The sequence below is a fragment of the Meleagris gallopavo genome, chromosome 1, assembly GCF_000146605.3.
Source record: "Meleagris gallopavo isolate NT-WF06-2002-E0010 breed Aviagen turkey brand Nicholas breeding stock chromosome 1, Turkey_5.1, whole genome shotgun sequence".
Taxonomy (NCBI): domain Eukaryota; kingdom Metazoa; phylum Chordata; class Aves; order Galliformes; family Phasianidae; genus Meleagris; species Meleagris gallopavo.
In genome coordinates this window covers 43537803-43559586 of record NC_015011.2, presented here as the reverse complement: position 1 = coordinate 43559586, position 21784 = coordinate 43537803, and the positions used below count along the sequence as shown (strand labels likewise).

The following is a 21784-nucleotide window of genomic DNA, read 5'->3' as shown; positions in this document are numbered from 1 at the left end:
ATATTGTGAAAATATTGCTATGTTCTGATTGGTGAGCATCCCAGGAGATGCATTTCTACTTCTAACCTCCTTGTTTTGAGTTGTGTCAAGTTGACCCCTTGTTCCCACCAAAGTAAGGGACTGCCTCTTTACTGGAGGCCTCTTTGCTTTACTCTTCTCTGCCTAAGTGTGCTGGTCATGCCATGTGGCTTTCAAGATGATTTCCTTTAAATTGGACTCACAGCTCTGTATTATTAGTATACTGGATATTACTCTTGCAGGTGCTACAGTTGAAGACTCTGAATTGCCAGACAGAGATTAAAAATGACCAGCCTGTACCAATTACCTATTTTCAGTAGTCCATGTATTGTGAGAGAAGAAGACAAGAACATAACCTTACTGCCATGAAATCTGCCAACATGTATTTTATATTATACACTACGCGTGTACATGCATATCTATGTATGAGTGTATATTTTAAGTACTTAAGTACTCATGTTTTTAACCTGTTTTGTTTCTGAAAACATATTTGTAAAATTTGACATTGTAAAGTACATGGAATATGTTTTTTTGGCTTTTGCCTATTCTTGTGTGTGTTACCACGACTTCAGCTGGAAACTGAGAAGCTGAATTCTTTATGGTGGTTGTGGTGTTGACAGTACTTGCTGTGCTATCAGATCACTGTGGATTTCATAACATTAAAGGAAACCCAGAAATCCTCTAAACAACCATCAAAAGATTTTCACATTACAGCTCTAAGTCCTGAGCTTTTATGAATTGATCCATCTTTTTCAGATTTTTCAGATTTGTTTTTGTTTTTCCCTATTCTGAGTCACGCGCGTTTCCTGTTACTTCCTATGCTAATTTTTCTCTTCCCTCTGTATCCATCTCATCTCATCTTGAACTAATGCATTCTTAGCTCTTTGTTCTCATTCGGTTTTGCCTCTCTTGGATACGTATACATTGTTTATTAAGCAATTCAGGTACTTGTTTTCACTTGTTCTTTTTTTTTTTTTTTTTAAATCCCTTGGAACTATACACTGTGTGTTCCACCGTGTAGATAGAAAGAGAATAGGTAAATCCCCCAAGGGAAATTAACCGGGAATGAAATTAGCCCATTAGGTATATGCGTAGAACTTAAACTGTTAATTTAGTCGTGTGTATTTAGTGTAAGAGTGGAGGCAGAGTGGCTAATCAGAGTGAATGCACAGAGATGAGAGGTACTCATAATCCAAGTGAAACTAAAACATGGAGAGCTTCAGCTACTGTAAGAAGTCAGCAAGACTGACCTCCTCCAGGAGAACAGTGAACACAGGACCTCTTTGTAACAGAGAAAGGTTATACCAAGGCTTTTATTTGAGTATTCTTGAGTGATGTGGGAGGCTTGAAGCATGTGTGCACCTCTGCACCAGTAATAAGGAGGAGTGTTTGAAATGGAGTTGGGCGTAGAAGAGAAGGATGTGAGTAAAGCAAGACTAGAAGTTGAAATGAAAAAACATTAACCCATGGGAATAATGGTGTTCTGAAATTACTTTCCTAACTTAAGTAGCAAGAAAATACATGACTTCTTTTGAAAGAAAGCCTGATAAGCTTATGAGTGTAATTTTTCATTGTTAGGAGCCAGGAAATTCCTTTAAGTCCTTTGTTTCTTTGCTGGAAATATTTGTTCTTATTTCCTGAGGCTTTTGCATTATTCAGATGCATTGAAGCTGAGCATTTTTCTGCCTTCAAAGGTAATGAGTGCAGACATCATGTGAAAGTAGTTTTGTCTCTTCACCAGGAGCTTGGCTATTTTTCTAGGAAATTAAACGTAGAGAGATTTTCCCCATTTTCTACTTGCTGGAATGCTGGGTGGTCAGCAGATAGATAACCTTAAGATTATCCATAGAACGTGCTCTTCTGTTCATCTGCTAGAGCAGGCACTGCTAGGTGAGGCACTTGCACAGGTTGCCCGGAGAGGTGGTGGATGCCTTGTCTCTGGAGACATCCAAAGTCAGGTTGCAGGGGCTTTGAGCACACTGATCAGCTGCAGGTGTCCTGTTCATTGCAGGGGAGCTGGACTGGATGGCCTTCAAAGGTCCCTTCCAATTCAAATGATTCTATGAAAGATGATGGTAGGAACACTAACAAAGTTGGAGCTATTATTAGTGACAAGGATACAGCGGGAAGCAGAATGTGCTCAGTAGAAATCTAGGGGCATAAGAGAATCTGAAGTCATTGAGGTGTATGGATGGGATCTGAGGAGCTGATCTGGGAAGATATTACAGGTGTTGTTGCTGCAGGAAATGAGTCTAAGGTCCGTATGATACCATATTCCATTGTTTTTTTGCTGAATTAATGTTTCTGCTGAAATGTGGGAGTTTATGCACAGTCTGTCCCTGCCACTTCTCTATCAGTTTGAATGTTTCAGGGGAGTACAGCAGTATTCCATGCTAATATTTATGCTGAACAAAGGCTTGTGTCTCTGAGAGGTAGTGGATAGGTTTGTATTGTGGAAAACTTGAAAAATTCTTTGTGGCAGAGAACTGTCGTGTATCCTATTTCAAGTACTTTTTCAGACACAGAGAATATTTATGTTTGCCTGATGAAAAGAAATTACTATATTAAACTGCTTAGTTAGCCATCCAGTCCATTTAGTGATAGGTAAGCCATAATTTTACGTGTTAAATCAAATACGTTCACTGTAGCACTCTATTATCTGCTGGTCTTGATAGCTTCCATGTGCATGGGATGGGCAGTAGGCTTCTGGAGTTTGTGGTCTCTGTGATTGAAGGCAACCACAAATTACTGCTGAAAAATACTATAGCACAAATGGCTCTTACCCTTAGAGCTCACCAGTTCAAGAATTAAGTCAGTTACAGAAGAGTTATGTTCCAGAGCATCCAGTATATTATTGTTTTTTTTTTTTTAAAAAAAAGGTTGGCAAGATGTGGGCATACGTGGTTTATAGCAGTAATTTAGAGATGCTTAGTGGAAAATGCATACAACTTGTTCATCTGTCAGTTGCCAGCTGTGAGAGAATTATGTTGCTCTTGTCTTTAAAGCAGTTACTGATATTTGCTTTTGAACTGTAGACGGCTTGCTTTAATGTACAGGATTTCCTATTTAGCCTCTTTGGTAACCTTAAAGGTAGATGCCTGTGTGCGGGTTCTGAGTACAGCCTGATGTCACCTTTCCTTTGACCATCAGTTTGCATGTAACCAGCCTTGCAGAAGAGTTCTTTGTGGAAACAAAATTTTAATCATCTGTCACCTGATTTGCATTGCGTTACCAACAGCTCCCATCAGGAAAAGCATGGAGTTAATTTGGGTCAAGCTCTCTGTCTGATGGTGAGTGCACAAAGTGCTGGTGCTTATTCAACTAATGGTCAAATGCAGTACGTCATCTCTGTCAGTGACTGTGTTGGTGCCATGGAGTGCTCCCGTGATAGGCAGCTGACTTGAATGAGGCTGTTGTATCAATTGAGTCATGATGAACTGACAAAAAGTGTTAATGGTGAAAGCTGTGTTAGTGTTCTGCTCTTAAAGCTTGGGTGAACATATTCTAATGTCTTTAGTATGTCTTCTTGGAGAGCAGAAAGAGAAGTAGGCTTACCAGAGAGATCTCTGCAGAAACATTGCGAAGACTTGTTTGACTAGGAGACGACCTCATAGCCAACTACTGTACTCTTAGCAATGGGTAAGGGGCCAGAGAAAGGCACTGTGCTGAATTAAGGTTGACCATGTGAAAATCACAGAACTGCTCAGGTTGGAAAAAGCCTTCAAGATCATCAAGTCCAACCGCAACCCAACCATACTACCCTTACTCTAACAACCCTCTGCTAAATCACATACCTGAGCACCACATCCAAATGGATTTTTAGACACATCCAGGGATGGTGACTCAACCACCAAAATGAGATGGTGTGCCTCTGGGAAAGTGATGTGCCAGGTAAAGAAGGAGATATTGACATCAGACCGCTTTGTTCTGGTGTGGTGCTTGGTGTTTCTCAGCCAAAGAGCTTGCTGCCACAAATTAAATGCAATTATTCTTACATCCACATTTTGGTGTGTCCATTTCCTATAGCACCACTGCTCACTTGACTGGGAACAGATGCCATAGGAAGGGGCTTCTGTATTTGTGCTGATACATAAAGAATGTGTCACCAAAACGTTAGAAGGTAGCAAGTTCACTTTTTTTTTTTGACCTTTCCTATGGTTATATTTGTTGTTGGAAACTAAAACTGAAATTTTAGTTCTAATCATTTGATGATCTCATTTATTATCTCATGTTTCATGAGTTGCATAAGATTCACAGAAGACTACTGTTAACTAAATTTAGGCATATGCCTTACATGAAGGGGGGATATACAGAACGTTCTTAGCAATCTAAATTCTGAATTATTTCTCTCATTGCTGTCTAGTGTGTTGTTTTTTTTTTTGTTGGTTTTGTCCATTCAGTAGATATGCTTAATTATTCTTGACTGTTTCACTGTCTTCAGGTGCATCTTACAGTGATGTTTCGAATAAGTTTTTGAGAATTTGTTTTCATTGATGCTTGGGAACCAAAAAGCAAAAGTGAGTATTTGAAATTCCTTTCCACACTGCTTAGTTGCTGTATAGTATGGAAGAACAGTCCTTATTTATGTATCTCTGGTGGCTGCTTCTGATCTTCTGGATCTAGGTTCCTTGGCAGTTCTAGAGGTTTTCACTATGTATCATACCACGTGCATGACACGAATATTTTTATTTTATGAGCACTGAAGCAAGAAGACCATTAGCTTAATAAAAATATTAACAGATGTTGCTTTTTTTTTAATAGATTGTTGAGCAGAATCTTAGCACATGTTTAAGTGCTCAACGACTTGTCAACACATAGTGCACTTTCATTAAAAATAAATTCTCACTTTTAATTAGAGTTGCTTTTTGCTGCATATGAGGTTGGACACTGCAGGTAACTTTTTAACTGAGGTTCAGCTTTTCCTTGCCAAACTTTAGTCCTCAATGTTAATACCCATTATATGAAAGCTAATGCTTAAGTGATACTGAAACTCTGTTTTTTGAGTCTATTACCTTTTCTAATATCTAATATATAGAGCAGAATTATCCAAGAAAGTGTTCCAAAGGATGTAAGCTATTTTGTGCTGGTACTTGCTGTTCTCTGACTAGCTGAAGAAAATTATTCATGAATATATTTATTGGGCAAAAAAAAAATTGTATTTTAAAATATCATGGGCTGCACAGTCAGAACAGTTGAAGTTCCTTCAGCCAAGCAGCCTGGTGTTCTTAAGTCAGGAAATATGTGCAGAAGAATCTCAGCAGTGACAAACCCTTGCTGCTTGATTTCAAACTGGAATGCAATCAGCAGTCCTCAGCGGTGAATTATTTAGGAGTATAAGTCAGTTCAAGCCTAATGTTTTAGAAGGAACTGGATGGCATTATTTGCATTTACTGGAGAGGTTAAAAAAAAAAAAAGTGCATAGAAATCAAGTTCCAAGACTTTAATTTATTCCTGTCAATATATCAGGTAGTGATGGGTGTGGTTTTTGGTAAGCTCCATTCTGGTTGTAGCTGGTGGTAAACATTACAGCCTGAGAACATAAAGCAACATAGTAGAGTGCCCTCTTTCAAGCAGCAGTGCATTTCTTCCAAACACATCTGTTGTGTGAGCACAGTTTTTCTCTTACCAAGCATGTACTCACTGCTGAGCTACTGCCCTACTCGCTTCTGTAATCTCACCATAGACAGTGTCCAGCATCTCTTTGGAGAGGGAGAGAAATGCAAGAATTGTCAGTTTGGTGCCTGGGTTATCTTCCTCAAACCTGTGAGTTTGAAATGTCTGAAGCTGAAGAGCACCTATAGAACCCAACAGTTAATTCCCAGTTCAGTCATCTTGACTGATAAGGAAGCTAAGTGCTTATTTTCCCCACTCCCCGCCATGCTTGTCACTGAAGACATTTATGACTAAACAAATGACTCATCTTTGATGGAGTATTTCTTCCCCATTGATTTCTACAGTGATGTCATGGTACTTTTGCATCTGAACTGATTTCCCTGGCAACAGGGTGTGATATCAATACCTCAGCTAGAAGACTGGTAGGAAGAAATTAAATAGAAAAAGGAGAGAACACACTCTTCAGATAAAGTCTTTTAAGCATGTGAAATAACGGGAAAAAGAACTTGGGAAATGGTTGGCTAAGTATATCATTTGAAATGGCAGCATTTGCCTGAAGTATGTAGTCTTCAGATTGCCTGCATGTAAGCTGTTCAGAATTACAGCTCTCTTTCAGTTATCTAAAACTACTTTTGAACTGTTGCCTACCATCCTTCCTGACCTCATTTGAGTGGCATGGAGAGAAAAAAAGATGCTAATTACTTTTTATTGTGCAGGTACCATATGACCTAATTTGTTCTTTTAATTGTAGCAAGTTTAGGAAAAAAAGCTAAAAGATGGAAAGTAGATTTTCTTGTGCAACTGAAATTGTCTCAGCCTCCCGCAGTGTCTGCAGGACAGCACAAAAGTAGGTTTTAAAGCAGATGTTGTTTTTTTCTTGACAGGCAAGTGGCAGCCTGGAGAGCTGTGCGGGTAGATGATGGTGTTCAATACCTTAGTGCTTAAGCTTTTGTGGCAAGGTTTTCTGTGAGTACTTTTTGTTCGTATGTTTTTAAAGTCTGTGATCCCTCTAGCCTTCTGATAACTGAAAGGGGAGATATAAGAGAGGAAAGTTTCTCCCAGGCAGACTGATGAGGAAGGCTGACTGAGCATTGGCACTTGCTGTGTGCTTTACAAAGCTTGTTGTTCCACATGCATGTTGTGTTATAGTTCTGCAACTGTGTCATACTACTGCTGTAAACTTAGTTATTCTGCTAGAATTAAAGCTGCTGTGGCGTTTCTTGTAAAGTTATGCAAGTTTAAGAGTATCTGTTCATTTGATAAGGCGTTTCTAGAGACCAGGAATGACCCATTAGAAAGTTTGCACTTGGACAGAGGGAGATTTCCTTCAGAGATAAAAATGTGGGTGGATAAGTAAAGGGAAAAACTTGGCTCACTTGAGTTATAAGCTCATGAACTTGTATTTAACTAGTAAGCTGTGATTTGAAGTCCTTGTGTGTGGCATCCTGCAGTATGCCTGGAAGTACCAAAACGCCCTGCAGTGTCTTTCCAGAGCTTAACAGTGAAATGTTCCTGGCCTTGCCACTTTACCCAGAGTAGCAACTGATTCAGCTTCTCTTCCAAAGTGGGTGCCATCATCACTTGTGAATGCCATCCCAAGCCATGGATGAGATAAAGCACAAACGTATGAGTCTAGAGGTCCTGTTTTGCAGGTAGCAGCATTATGATGTGTGAGATGTCAGGTGCCTGTGGTATCAGATTGAGGATGAAATTTCATCTGAGGTGGCTTCAGAAGCTATATGCCATCTAAATCTAAGCACAGATCAAGTGTCTGGTTGTCAAAGCCATGCTTTGTTTATTTTGGCCTGACAGCAATCCTTGAATGTTTCAGCAGTGAAAGCAGTTGTGACACTTGATCTTCTGTGGGCAGGAGATCACAACGTTTTCATCCTATAAATTCATGCTGAGCGGGTTCTGGAGACAACACTAACAAAAAGAGAAATAAATAGATCATGTTTTAATACTTGGAACCTGCGACTGGTTTGAAGGTGGTTTGTTTTTGTTCTTTTCAGTTCAGGCTCATATTTCTCATCCTAGTGTCTGTATGCTTTGAAGGGAGAGATAAAGACAAATTCCTCTGGAACAGATCATTGATTAAATCTGTCATGACTATCTCAATGCAAGCTTTGAGATGGAATTTGTCACTGGAACTGCTCTTGAATCTAGTGAGGTTCTTCCATGATTTGCCCTTTTGTTTGTCAAAAGTACTGGTCAGACCGTTCCAGCAGGTTATATTCTGGAGGCAGATATCTAGAACTACCACATGTAACTTTTACCTTCTGCTATTATAACAAAAACTTCTAAAAAGGTGATTATAAGGCATAATACTCCAACTTTGGTAATTCTTTTGCTCTGAAAACATTTTTACTGGGCTGGATTTATTCCCTCTTAGGAATGCCATCAGGCTGCCAGGTCTGTCAGTGGTGACGTACACTCACGTATAGCAGTCTCTTACAGAACCAGTAGCATCTACTGAAACCATTAGATTTTCTTTTAATTGCTCTGTGAGATTTTATCTCACAAGGATCTACTCCTTGATCTTCACGTTGCAGCTTGTAATGAAAGCTTAAAGATTGGGTTAAAATTCACACAGTCTGCAAAGTTTTTGCTGTGTGATGAAATCATATACCTCTTGGAATAATGATCTTTTTAGGATGTATTTCTAGAAAGATGCCTTAATGGTATAACTGTAGAAAACATGAAGTCAGTTCTGATGCGAGTTTCAAACCCTGTACTTTAGACAGTCAAACATTACAACATTGTGTTGCAAACATGGTGAGACCTTTTCTTCTTATGTTACCTCATATGACCCAGAAGCCATCTAGAAGATCTGAGAAGCAGTGGCAAGATGCTATAAATTTTGTATTATTCCACGTCATAAGTCTATTAATTAATTTAAGCTCTGCATGCTAGACACCAGTTCGTGCACAGCACCGTGCACGGACCTTTTAAAAGGACCTGTATTGTGAAATCAATGTCAGAAACCATACATGACCATCTTTGCTGTGAGAGGGAGGGAAACAGCTTTTCAATGAATAGGTAAATAAATCAGAAATAGCTGTTTTACTGATCTATTTTAATTGACTTTAAACTTGAGAGTTGTTACATGGATGCTCCGCATGGCCTAAACTTCTATGACCTGGCAAACCTAAAACTGTTTGGACATGCAGCTTTTTTTTCAATTTGGGTACATCTTTGGCTTTCAGCTGGCAGAAAGGCTCAGTGAGCCTTTTCAATCAGTTTGTATTCAGGTTATATGGCTGCTGTCTAAACATTTTAAAATGACACAAAGGAGCATAACACCTGGTGTATTTATTTCTGTACTGATCTTTATTTTTATGACACTCTTGTTAAAACAGTAAGTGAACAAGGAATATAATCAAAAGCAAGTAAAAAGCCTACAGACTAAATGGGACAAATAATTAACTGCTTCGGCTTATTCCATGAAGCAAAGATATTGTGGTGTTCCCTTGTGTTAGTCCCAGCATCATGTGTACAGACACTTTTAATTTGTGCCTTTTTGTTTTTCCCCTTTTGAGGCGGTGGCAAGGTTTCCTTGTGTTGGTGTTTTTCTTTTTTGTATTGCATGAAAAGCTTTGGCCTGTGCAAGGCATTACAACTCCCAAAGAGTTTTATGATTGTTTGCAAATCTACAAGCTTCCACCCTAGCTGAGACAGAATACAAGCCATGGTGCTCTTTGAGTATCTGAAACATCAGCGGTTCTTAGGCTTAGCTTACTACCTGCTTTTCTTTCAAAGCAGTGCTAATTTAAGTACATTGGAGCAAGCTTTTAAGTGTCTGTTCAGACTTAATGCTGATAGCAAGTACTTTTCTTAGCTCTGAAAAACAACTGATAATCTGGAACCAAAATCTGAGCCTCAGCCAGGCAGCTGCAGGTTAGACTCCTGCATGCAGAGTCAGGCCCCTTGCTTGCTTACCTGTTTGCACTGTGCTGGCTGGCACTGTAACATGGACCAGGAACAGAAAGGCAGCAGCTGGAGCAGCTTCCACTGCGGTCTCTGGTACAGTTTCTTGGACAGCCCTGTTTTTCCCTGAATTCACTGTTGTATCAGTAACAACTTCTTAACACAGCAGCAAATGCGGGTTTTTCTGGGAAGGTCTCTGAGATGGAACATAACCTCGAACCACAGGGCTCCTGGGTTTCTGGCCTCGTTTCATGGCAGGACTTGTGAAACCTGGACATACGCTGGTGGAATTTTCAGTGACGTAATTGGTAAAAATGTTCCTTACAGACGATTTGAACTGAAGTCGAAGGATGACAGACTTCATGGGCGAGCAAAGAGCAGTAGTTGAAGGGAAGAATGAGATTTGCTTGAGGAACTTTCGGCACCACTGACTTGAAAGAGCTATGGTGCGATTTATGCGCTGCTTAAACTTGCCAAGTAACTGACTACAGCATGTGAGGGGATTTGTCAGCCTGCTTCTTTAGGAGGTCTGGCTGGAGGATGTATTTTTCAGCGTGTAGCACAGTGCAGAGTATTAACTCATGGGGTGGAAGCTGTAATTAGTTTGGGACCGTCTGGCTTGTCTCACAGGAAGTGTGTGTTTGAGGGTGTAATGGTGGAAACAGAGCTTCATCTGCCTGTTGAGAGCGCTAAATATCTGATTTATAGACTGCGCTTTATGCTGGTTAAATTACTCCAAGGACATGACCAAATGAGAGATGAGGGGAGGAAAAAAACTACTTAGGCAATTTCCTAGTGCCTTGATCTTTTAAAATCAGTGCTGTGCTTTGGGGTTTTTGTGCTTTCTCACTTCGAGCAGTGCTTGGTGTCCTGTTGGGAGCACCCAGCTGCTTACTGCAGGCTGCCACAGGGCTCCTCACACAGGTATGGGGCTGCCAGGAGCTGTGCTTGGGCTCCAAGGACAGCAGGGCTCTTGTCTGCTTCCTTTCCCGCTGCGCTGCGCTTTGTTCCTTTTTTTCCTGTGCTGTTGCTATGACTGAATATGGTAATATGTTTATAAATCTTTTACACCAAAGCCAACCATGTGATAAAGCATATCCTTTTAGTCTGACTGAATAGTAGCTTGAGAGAGGGAAAAAAAAAGAATCTGTTCAGAAAGTTCAAAGGAGAGGGATGCAGGCAGGCTAGGAATGGAATATTGATTGTGGCTTCATTTCTAATCAAATCATATCAGTGAATAGGCAGCTAACATCTCCATAGCCCTAAAAAAGAAAATCTAAGTTTAATACTAGGAGCCAGCATATTGGAAACCAGTGTTTATGTCTATAGAGTGTTTCTCAGCACTCTATGTTTAGCTTGAATGGATGCCGAATACTTGCCATTTTCTCTTGATAATTTGTGTTGAATGCTCTGAATTCAGATTACAGGGTGCTTTAAAAATACCTTCAGGCTTATTGCAGTATTCTGTGGCTTAATAAAATTATATTGGGAAGGCAGGTAGGGAGTCATGTGACTGAACTTCTGTATTCTGCTTTAAATGGTTCTGTTGTGCTGTAATTGCTGAAGAACAAGGGCAACAGACTTCCCTGAGCTGGACAGCCTCTGCTTCCTGCTGGAATGTTACAATTAGGTGAGTGTAACTGTTGTTAATCTGTGATGGCAGCTTGAATGAGGCTCTCCTGATTCTCTGCATCTAGGTCAGGGAGACAGTGACTCCCAAATGAACTATTAAGAGAAGCCTGAGCATCTTGTGCTGTTTTATCCATGTCTTGGAGCAGATGCTCAGGGCACTCCGTGAGTGTTTCTAGAAGGTGTAAGTCATGGGCAGTGACCATCCATGCCACAAGTTGGCCAAGAGAAAAAGCAGTAGTGTCTGCTCTTGTGGCAGAAGTGCGTGCTAGACTGCTCTAGCTAACCGAGGGTATGGCTGTACGAGAATCTGAAGTATCTTTTTGCTTCGTCAGGTTCTTGTTAGATGTAATATGAGTAACTCCTATCGCCATTTCTACTTAGACAATGTAGTTATACCTTTTTGTTTCTTAGTAGCAAACAAATCTTACCTCCAATGCTGGGAGAGATTGTTGGGATAAACCAGAGGTCTATGCTAATGCTATACTTAAAAATTGCCTTTGCTGTATGTTTTTATACAGCCTGACTTGATCACTGTGTTTGATAATAGATGCTAGTGAGCATATGGCAAAATATCCTCCTTTAAGGTTGTTTTGTTAGCTAAGCAGTATTCCCAGTTTGCATGGATACTTGACACAACAACATATAGATTGCATAGAGTCACGTGCTTTGGATTTTGTAGTATCCAGAATGAAAACTTAGTGCTTATTTATACTAGATCACATAACTCCCAGCATTTTAAAAAACTTAGACTATTCAGTGCTGGTCTTCATTTCCTGTATCTTCTCCCATAAAGCTCTTAAGAAACATCAATGCGTACTTTGGCAGTTTTTGTAACTTCTGGCAAACATTGTGCCAGGTAGAATGGATCCCAGATAAAAACAGTATGGTGAAACTCATTTCAAATAAAAAGATGGGACTGCAAATATTAGAGCAAGAGCTAGATAAGAGGAAAGACAACTGAAAAGAAAAATACACAAACTCAGCATGAATAAGCACATTGATGTCAATCTGGACATTATTATTTCTGGAGTCAGTTGTACTTATTGGTACATAAAGTACTGAAGTATTCTAATGTCAGGTACTGGGGTTTTTTCTTCCAGAAAACCTATTTGATCACCAACAGTCCCTGCTAATACAAAGCTGTACGGGCAGCAAAGCCCTCGTTGCATCCTTTTCTTATGTGATTTGTAGTGCTACTGTCAGGTTACTGCTGTTGTCTTTTTGGCCCTGCCTGTCTATGATAGCTCTTGACTGGTTACATGGCTGCACTGAGCACAGTTTTGCTTAAATATATTAATACAGCAAGGAAATTCCATAATGATAATCTAAATATTGTATCGTCCTTCACAATTACAATATCTGCAGTAAGTGGTTTTTAATTTTACTGTATTAACTGACTTTTAGATTAGCAGCATGCTTTGAGCAGATTAGGATAGATGAATTTGGACACGGCTTTCCTTCTGCCTTTTCTGTCGTGCTCTCTGCAGTTTTGTGCGCTGTGCTATGGTACAATTTGAGCCCTTCCCAGCAGGCTGTTAGGCAAAGTCACTACTGTTTCACACCTCATTCTAAACTCACTGTCCTGTGTTTGGGAATGTTTTTTGTGCTTGGTTTTGTCTATCTTTTTTTTTCTTCTTAGTTTCTGAGCATTGTATTTGTGTCTAAATTCTGTGCCGAATGTGCATTCTCTGTGCTTACGCTGCATAGAGGGATGTTCATCAGACATGCCTTGCAGTTGGGGTAGTAGGCACTGAGCTTTGTAATGAACCTTCAGAAACAGCTGGAGTTGATTCCACCTTTTGGCATTTGACTTCATGCCAACCAAGTGGATGTATTTTCTGTCTGCAAACTGTGATCTGTCTGAGTGAGTTTGCCAGCGTTACCCAAGCAGTGCCCAACTCTTACCACTCGAGTTTGTTTGGAATGACATCGGAGGTTTTGTACAACATTCTCCAGGTTTGTGACCCCTTGTTGTTTAAACAATAGTTTCTTCCTTTGTCCCTGGAACTTCAAAACCCATGATTAACGCTTTTGTTACAAGCAACATGGTGACATAAGTATAGTTCTGCTTAGTTTATCTTCCAAAATTGTCTGAATTGCTATCTCAAATTAATTCAGTTTAATAAATCTAGCTAATTGGGGATGTGTCCTCTAAGGATAGGAATATTTCTGAGATTAGATAAACACTTTGCTGCAGGGTTTATTCCTCTCTAATTGAGTGAATCTCTTTGATTTCCTTTTCAGTTGGATGAGCTTTCTGCATTTCAGTTTTTTAATTAATTGACATTATCTTACTGGCTTGTGAAAATTTTCTACAATACAGTTAGTCTTTATTGAGATATCCTTTGTAATCTATGTTAGTATTTAAAAAGTATGGCGTAAAAATAACAATTTAATATATGGTTCCTTCAGGACGCTTAACCAAAGAGTTCATTTAAAAATTGTTGTTGGCTTCCAAAAGGTTTTTCTTCCCTTGCAACTAACAAATAGGTGATTAGTGCAGCAAATACACCAATTGATGCACAGCTAATTGTGGCCTGTATATGAATTGGAACGTTCCCGTGATTGTATTGAACCTTTGTCAGCCTCTATAATGTGAGCAGGATGATTTCTATCTTAATCCCCTAAAATAGAATCATCTATTGGCTGAAAAGTGTCAGCAGTGTGTTTTATGTTGCCTCATCAGTAAAAATAAATAAATAAAAAATAGGAAAGATTTTGGCTTAAAAAAAAAGAAATTGAACAATAAAATGGTTTAAAGTTCTGTTGTGATCTTCAGGAGACGTAAGGTTAAATCCATTGACTCTACAGGGAATTTTGGCATTTAAAGCACACTGCGATTAAGATGCTTTCTCTGCAGAGTTTATTCAGAGTACTGTTATGTCTCTGCAGTTCTCTGCCTTTGGCCTCACTACAGCTATCTCTATCAAGCCTTTGATATCGGGTTTAGGAATGCAACTGAAAAAAATGTACTTCATGTATGTGTGATGTGACACATAGTGAACGCTTGCTTGTGTGTATGAGTAACTAACCTCTGTAAAAAGAAGTCATTTGTGAAGATATGCAGTAGTTACTGTGGAGAAGGCAACAGAATGTTCTTCAAAACAGAGAGTAGATTGAAGCATAAGGGCAATGGTGGGAAGGAGGGACCTTAAAGTGCTTAGAACAGCGTATCTGATTGCTGCTGATATCTGGCATGAGGGCAGCTGGGTTTCTGAACCAAATGGACAAGCACTGCTTGAGCCTCTAATGTCTGAAAGTCAGAGGTGGGACAAAGATCAGATGTGTGAACTCTTCTTAAAGAGGGATGTGAGCCATATCTGTAAGTTGCCCAGGAGTTCCCTTAGTGGAAGCTGGCATCTGCTCTCCTTTCCAGGCGGCCCATAGCTGCTAGTCACACTGCGTAGTGAAGCAGACTGTTATCTTTTGAGGCTTTTGTATTGAAATAAACTGAAAGTCTGCTGTGTAGACAGAGAGCTGCTGATGTACAGAAGGGTTCTGAGCTTCTCCTTCGTCAGCCCAGTGTGCTGAGAAGAAAGAGGGGCAAAAAAGGAAGAAGAAGCAAGCTGCTTGAGTGAGTGGCTCAGTTCATGTACAGGACAAGATGTGATTGTTTATGCACTCAGGATGTGCTGCCACAACATTAACGCAAATGAAAAGATGTTATGTGCGATGGAGCTATTGTTCTGTTGTTTATAGATGGAAGTTTTGTGGCTGTTACTGCAAACAAAATACCCGTGTGTTGGGTCTTGCCTGGATTTGAAGTATTTGTCTCCAACATTCTTTTTTTGTTTAGTTGTAACGTTCCTATAACAAAATAGGTTTTATGTAAGCGGTACTGGCTCAAAGCAATAAAAAAAATAAATCATTAATGTCAGATTCTGATTAGAATTTTTGTGGATCGTACTTTTCAGTCATACTTACAAAAATATCCATATCATTGTATACCCTCTGGGGGAAGGAGGACTTCATTGGTTGCTGACTATGAAGTTAGATGTGGAAGTTATTTCTCTCCCTCCAGCCTACAACGAGAAACTTTTAGTAATGTTCCCTGAGAATATCTCATATGCTTGCATGTTTCCAGGAGCTGGGATCTCAGGAAGGGCCTAGGCAATCTGACTGGCAATTAAAGCAAAATAATTGATTGTGAAAGAGAAAAAACTGGGTTGGGGGGAAGCAGGTAGCCTGCTGTAGCTTAATTAATACTGACTAGATCATCTGTGATGTGAAGCTGGACAATGGGGTGATATGAAAGCAAGCACACCCTGTATCCCTGATGGTGGGAAATCAGGATGAGATGCTTCACTATGAGAAGTGGTGGTCATGGCAGAGATAAGACTGGATTTTTAAGAAATTCTCATTCATAGAAAGGAATTTAATAATTGAGCATGTATGGAGCAGGCTCTCCAAGATATTTCACGCTGTTCTGGAAATTTTCATTCTTGCCACCTGTTTGAGCACAAAGAATTAAAAAAAAAAAAAGGCTCTTTTTGAATGGAAGAGGAAGAAAATCTATGGGAGTTATAGTGGTGCTGGAATGGATGGGAGCATTTATTAGAAACGCTAAAACTGAGTTGAATAATGAATTGGAAAGAAGGCATGCTGAATGCCTTACATCTTTCTTCAAAGATCTGCCATTCCTGTGCTGATTCATACTGGCCATGTTTTGAGGGATTTGTGTCAGGTGAAAGATGCTCTCCTTCAGGGGGAACAGGAATTTCACAAGCACTGCTGTAGTACCTGGGGCTGTGGGACCCCTTTCCTTTTATTGCTACAGAAGCCTGAGATAAAAGGAGCATGGACACAAAGATGACTTTTTTCTTTTTTTTTTCTTTTATTTAAGAAGCTAGGAGAGAGAATTTTAATGAACATTTGTTAATGGTGATCATCTAAACATTGGGACTGACTTGAAGCAAAATAGTTAATTACGTGATGTGGAGCTTACCTCTTACCCTCTTAGGAAGCTTACTAGCATAGTAACTGTGAGTGTTAGTTCATCTCTGTTTTGTTGTCCTTTGCCAAGTTGGCGATTTGGCATCGACTGCTACACAATAAGTAGAGGGTGATTGGTGAATTTGTCTGGGCACAGAAGTTGTTTGTACTGGAGCTGATTTGCTTGCGTTGGCTTTATGCTGTGGAATAACCTAGAACAGGGCTCATGGTGGGTTGTGAATGAGGGGACTTTTCAGTGGATGTTGTGTTCTGAAGGATTTGGTGTTAATCATTAAGCAGAAAACTGCTTCTTCCCTTCATTGTTCTCACGCTGTTGATTTAATTGGAAGCAATACTGTATCTAAATGCTTAACTCAGGCGAGCAGTGACCCAGCTAATTTGGCCTTCCTTTAATGAGAAACTGGATGAGAGGTTACTTTGTACTTTCAATAAGTGTCCAAGGCTGCTGGCTACTGTGCCTCGGTGTGATGCCTTGCTCGTGAAACAGCCTTGGAGCTCCCCAGCTTTTGAATACTGAAGCCCAAATATCTGCATAAGGGTATCTGGGGCTGTTTTAAAAATTTCTTTGCTGCAGCTACAGATTAGAAGTGGAATACAAACAAATAACTGACCGCCTCTGGTAATGAGATTTAGCTTTCTAGGAAATGTTGTTTTGTGCCAGTGGTGAATTTGGTGTTGCCCAGTATTCTGCATCCCTCTCTTCATCAGTTTCAGTCTTTAAAAAGAAGTTATATACAGGCTAGGCAGAGCTTTGTTTCAGTTCAGAATGTTGATGGGACTGGGGCTGTTGGGCAGGAGCCACACTTTGACTGTGACCTGAAATAAACCCCCTGTGTTTTGGTGGGAGCTCCATAGAGCTTTAATGTTTGTATTTTGACAGGCAGTAGAGGAACTGTTGATGGTGAAGGAACTGTCTTTCATATTAATGCACTCCAGCATTTTTTGGGTGGTCTCAAACTAATCATTTAACCCGGATCTCTGATTTCCCTAGTAAAGAGCAGAAGCAACATCTAATGTCTGTCTTCATTCCTGCATTCTTAATTCCATGTGACTTGTTATAATATATTGAGTACAGCTACTTCTGGATGTTACAATTAAGCAGCTTTTTAAGAAACAAAAAATCAAGAAGGTGTTTTGCAGTGAGAATACAGCAATAATTTTGTGCACTGATTTTTATATAAATTAAAACTCTTGATGATAATCAAGCACAGGTTTGAGACTTCCATGAGGAATTCTTCTCCTGTGGATTTTAGAAGGAGTGCTGAATTTGTAAGCAATGGTAAAATTGCCTCCCCAAACACATTTCTGCTTTGAGAATATGCTGACAATTAAGAAAAGTTCAATTGTGTGTTCTTTTACCCATCAGAACCACTGTTCTTCTGGTGTGTGGATGGTTCCTGACAAGAAAAAGAAAAAAGAATTAGTCCTGATAATCTTTGCTGTTGTTACTAAATCCTAAAAAGCTCTAGAGCTGCTCTTATCCTATTTTGCATGTTTCTTGTAGATTTATTTTTTCTAAACACTGATCAGGTATTCCTCTAAAACTCTTAATAACCTTAAATTATCATCTAAGCTTTTGCTTAGCTTGCACAGCCATGGCATGTGACAAGGCTGTTCGGCAGACGAAATACAACAAATGAACAAAACTAAACCTTTAAACTGAGCTGAGATGAATAAGACTATCACTTGGTGTCTTCATGGTTTGCAGTTGTTAGCGACGGGACCCACAGGTGTGTGCTTTCTGCAGTTCCCATCCTCGTGGTACCCTTTCCCACAGACACCTATTTTACAATCTTACCAAATGACACTTGGGACGTTGGTCCTTTAGGGCTTGTAGTTTGCATGGCCTGCACGTGTGAGCTTTACTTTTGCAGATGGTGAACGAGAAAACCAGTGTATCATCAAAATGCTGATACAATCCTTACCCTTTCTTCTGTGCTTGTGTTTTTAAAGCACCGTTGTGTTCTGAATGCTTCTTCATGAATGGCAGGTTGCCTTTTACCCACTGCTGCTTTCTACTCATGTGCTCAGGGGAATGGCTTGGTTATGGCTTCCTGTGCCCTTGGTGAATTCTTGGTCCTGTCTTAAGATAGGAAAAACTTCTAGCATTTTATTTGAGAATCTAGACTATTCTAAACTTCACAGAATTTAAACTGAGCCTACAATTGTTTTGCTCATTTCAGAAGTAGATTTACCACGTGCTAACTGATTCTTCAGCTCTACCTTTCCCTGCATGGAAAAGCAATGAGTCTGTCAGCTGATGTAATCCCTTGACACTCTTGTTTTTCTTTCCCTATTGCTGTTATGACCTTGAGGTTCCAGGAAGGCGCGGGTAAGAAGGCAGACCTTGCTGACCATTGGAAACTCCAGTGAGGGAGAAGGGATCTGATTGGGCTTATATCCGATTATTACAGTGTATTTTTAGAGTATTTTGTACTCAGGAAGTAAACATTCATTGCTGTGTAGAGGTTAGAAATGGACCCACCCATTCTTGGAAGTATGTACAGCTTGTCCTCAGTAATATCAGCGATGGATCTGTCTTGTGTATATATGCAAGTCAGTGATTTATTATAGTATGCTTTTGTGCCAGAGCTTATTAAAAAATGTCTTGGGTTGTTTCAGGAAACTATTGTTTTATGCTCAGCTTTTTCTCTTTGCTGTTCAGACCCAGTAAATGTATTTAAAGAAATATCTGCAATATGGGATACAGATCTAGTGTCAAGCAGCTATTCAGCTGTTTGCCTTGGTTGCTCTTCTTTCCTGTGTTCTGTGTGAATCTATTTTTGTGTAATTTAAGTGCATGTTTTAGCTACTATAACTGTATTATGAATATTACCACTTCAAAAATGGTAACTGTTTTTTTCCACTATAGTTATATTTCTAAGACTCATTTAATAATAAAAATACAAATAATTGAAGTTAACAAAAGTCACAGGTGGCTCAATGTTACCTTTAAAATTAGTTGTTGTAGTAATAAATATGAAACGCCATCCCATCCATGTATTGCATTTGTGCTAAATACAAAAATGAGATGGCATCACTGAAACATATTTTTTTTATCAAATGCATATGACATGATATTAAATCATATATGTTTCTGTCTCTACAAACAACTTGTATCCCTTTTCAATAATTAAGCACATGGCTCAGTATTAATTATTTTAAGCAAAGTGGTAAAATGCAGAGCTACTAGGCTACAGTATTGGTTTAATCCTTGGAATAGACTCCAAGTCTTAAGTGTTGCTATTAACCAGTATTCTCCTGAAGAAACTGTGAAACACAGATCTGTTCAGTTGACATTGCTTCTAAGCATCCATTTATTTTGGAGGTCAGAAAATGTGAACTTCTACTTCCTGCTTTTTACCATTGCCAGATCCCAGCTCTGCTAGGGACCCTTTCACATCAGCAATACCATGGTTGGAAAGGCAAGCAGGCTGTTCTAGCTTAATAAATTCACACGGAAGAGGCTTAGCCAGGAAGGCTGCTGGCGTTAGACCTTGTGTTATCACAACAAATTATACTTTTCTACTGGGAGCCTGCCAATTTCTTGTAAGTTTTTATGAAAATGGAATTTAAAAGCCTCATCAGCTTATGAAGTAAACACATCACGTTTGGTTGGGATGGGAAGTGTCTTGTGGGCTTTATTAGTTTCTTGCGCAAGTTTTGATGAAGAAGTGCTTTTTATTTGTGAAGTAGATGCTGTTGGCTGTGGCCAGCTTGACATCGTGCTGGTTTCCTGAGAAAGCAATTTGTGGGGAAAAAAGAAGAAACATTAAGGAAAAAAGATTGATGGACTTTCAGGCCATTGTAAGCAGTTTGTTTGATGATCACAAAATCATAGAATTGGATTGGAAGGGACCTCAAAGATCATCTAGTTCCAGCCCTTCTGCCATGGGCAGGGTCGCCACTGACTAAATCAGGCACTAGATCAGGCTGCCCAGGGCCCCATCAAACCTGGCCTTGAACACCTCCAGGGATGGGGCATCCACAGCTTCTTTGGGCAGCCTTTGCCAGTGCCTCACATCCCCCTGAATAAAGAATTTCTAATCTGATTTAATTTCCCCTCTTTTAGTTTAAAACCATTCCTCCTTGTCCTATCACCATCTATGCGCTATCCACCTCCTTATGTTATGTTATCCTGTTACGATGGCTCTGAGCAGTGCAGAAGCAAAACAAAACAAACCCAAAGACAACTAAACCAACCAAGCCTGTAATCCTCAGTAATAAAAGGGTAAGAATATAAAGCAGGAGCAGAGATGATCTCGTCTCTGAAATGTTCAGGGGCAGATCCAATTTTATGGCTGTGTTACTTCCTCCATGCTTGTAACTCATCACAGTGGGTGCACGGTGAGGTTAGCTCTTGTAGTCAATCTGTGCATGATGGTACCCTCAGTGGGGTACCATGTCTTGTTCCTGAGTCTCTTTTAAGGGCAACAGAGGATTGCCAGAGCAAATTCCCAGGAGGGCCACTAATACTGCCCAAGGCTGGGAAAAAAAGCTTTACAGCAATGTCTAAATGATGGTTTTGGTTTCAATCAAGAAAGTAAGATGAGTGGTGATGACTGGATAGGTACGCGTGCAAAGATCTTGCTAAAAGGAATTCCTCAGTGTTACAAACAACACTAAATAGTGTTTGGGAGACAACCTTTAGTGCGGTGTGTCAGGCCTTTTGAAGCAAAGAGTAGTCAAACATTAAGCAGTATTTCACAAATGCATCTTTAAAATGTATGCTTTAATACGGGTTTCTGTTCTGTCTCTGCAATGGTCTTGCCCAAACAACCACATTAGTTCCCTCTGATGTTAAAGCTCTGAAAACAAATTACGGCCAGAGCCTTTGTTAAGCTACGGCTAAAGTGTTGTGGCAGATTGAGTGAAATAAACCTCTCTGACAGAGAAGGTGCATATGAGAAGATACCAGAGATGAAACTATTCTGGTCAGGCCATTCTTGTCTCACTGGCTTTTCTGTGGCTTTGAGTTTATAGGAGGAGATACTCTGTATGTTTTTGATCAGACTATCTTGCCCTTCTTTTAAGAAAGGTGAATAATCCATTGTGCTGATGTTGTGACCATGTTGACTAATGTTTTGGTTACACTTCCTGGGATCATTGTTAAGGTGCGTGGATCCTACAGTTGAGTGAGTACAGTTTTCTTTCCTGAGTTTCTTCTGGTAAATCCCGCCTGGTGAGTTTGATATCAAAACAGATCAAGTTGTTAGGCATCTTCACCAAGTGTGGGAAGTCAACTATGGGCCAATTCCTTCTCTGTGATATCTGCACTAAAAGCTAACAGCTGCTTCCTTCTGAAGTGTGCAGTACATTTCCAGAAGTGTTCAACCAGGTGTGCAAAAACTTCCGAGTGTGATGAACTTGAATGCGAGGAGCATTTGTCAAAAAGAGGCTTTATCCTGATAAAATATACTGTTCCCTGTAGAATGAAAGATCTGTTTACCAGCTCTATCAGTATGTGACCATTTCTATGAGAACAATAGAGCAATTAACACTTGTGATCTCTCTGAAGTTCTTAATATTAGTATTTAGGAACTTCTTCTAATCAGGTATTGTTCTAATTTTGTAGTGAACTGTAAATGATTTTGAAGAACTATACTTGCATAATTTTTGCTCTCATTAGTCTTGCTTTTTT

General features: G+C 39.7%; 1 protein-coding gene and 1 long non-coding RNA gene across 7 annotated transcripts in view; one reads left to right on the top strand and one right to left on the bottom strand.

The window, feature by feature from the left end:
- Positions 1-21784, top strand: part of TMCC3 (transmembrane and coiled-coil domain family 3) — a 67668-nt gene that overhangs the window by 36531 nt on the left and 9353 nt on the right. Inside the window, exon 2 of one of the 6 annotated variants that reach the window (XM_010709213.3) lies at positions 4460-4535. The exons of 4 other annotated variants lie outside the window; for them this stretch is intronic. In XM_010709213.3, coding sequence (XP_010707515.1) covers positions 4512-4535 — 24 coding nt within the window. In that variant the 5' untranslated portion in view covers positions 4460-4511. Of the gene's footprint in view, positions 1-4459; positions 4536-6515; positions 6598-21784 lie in introns of those variants that run through there. One more of the 6 variants, XM_010709232.3, reaches the window with a different exon arrangement.
- LOC109366683 overlaps positions 17526-21784 on the bottom strand; it is a 5346-nt gene continuing 1087 nt past the window's right edge. Inside the window, exons 2-3 of the long non-coding RNA XR_002113183.1 lie at positions 18069-18226; positions 17526-17540 (exon numbers count right to left, since the gene is read on the bottom strand). This is a non-coding gene — a long non-coding RNA (uncharacterized LOC109366683). The remainder of the gene's footprint in view (positions 17541-18068; positions 18227-21784) is intronic.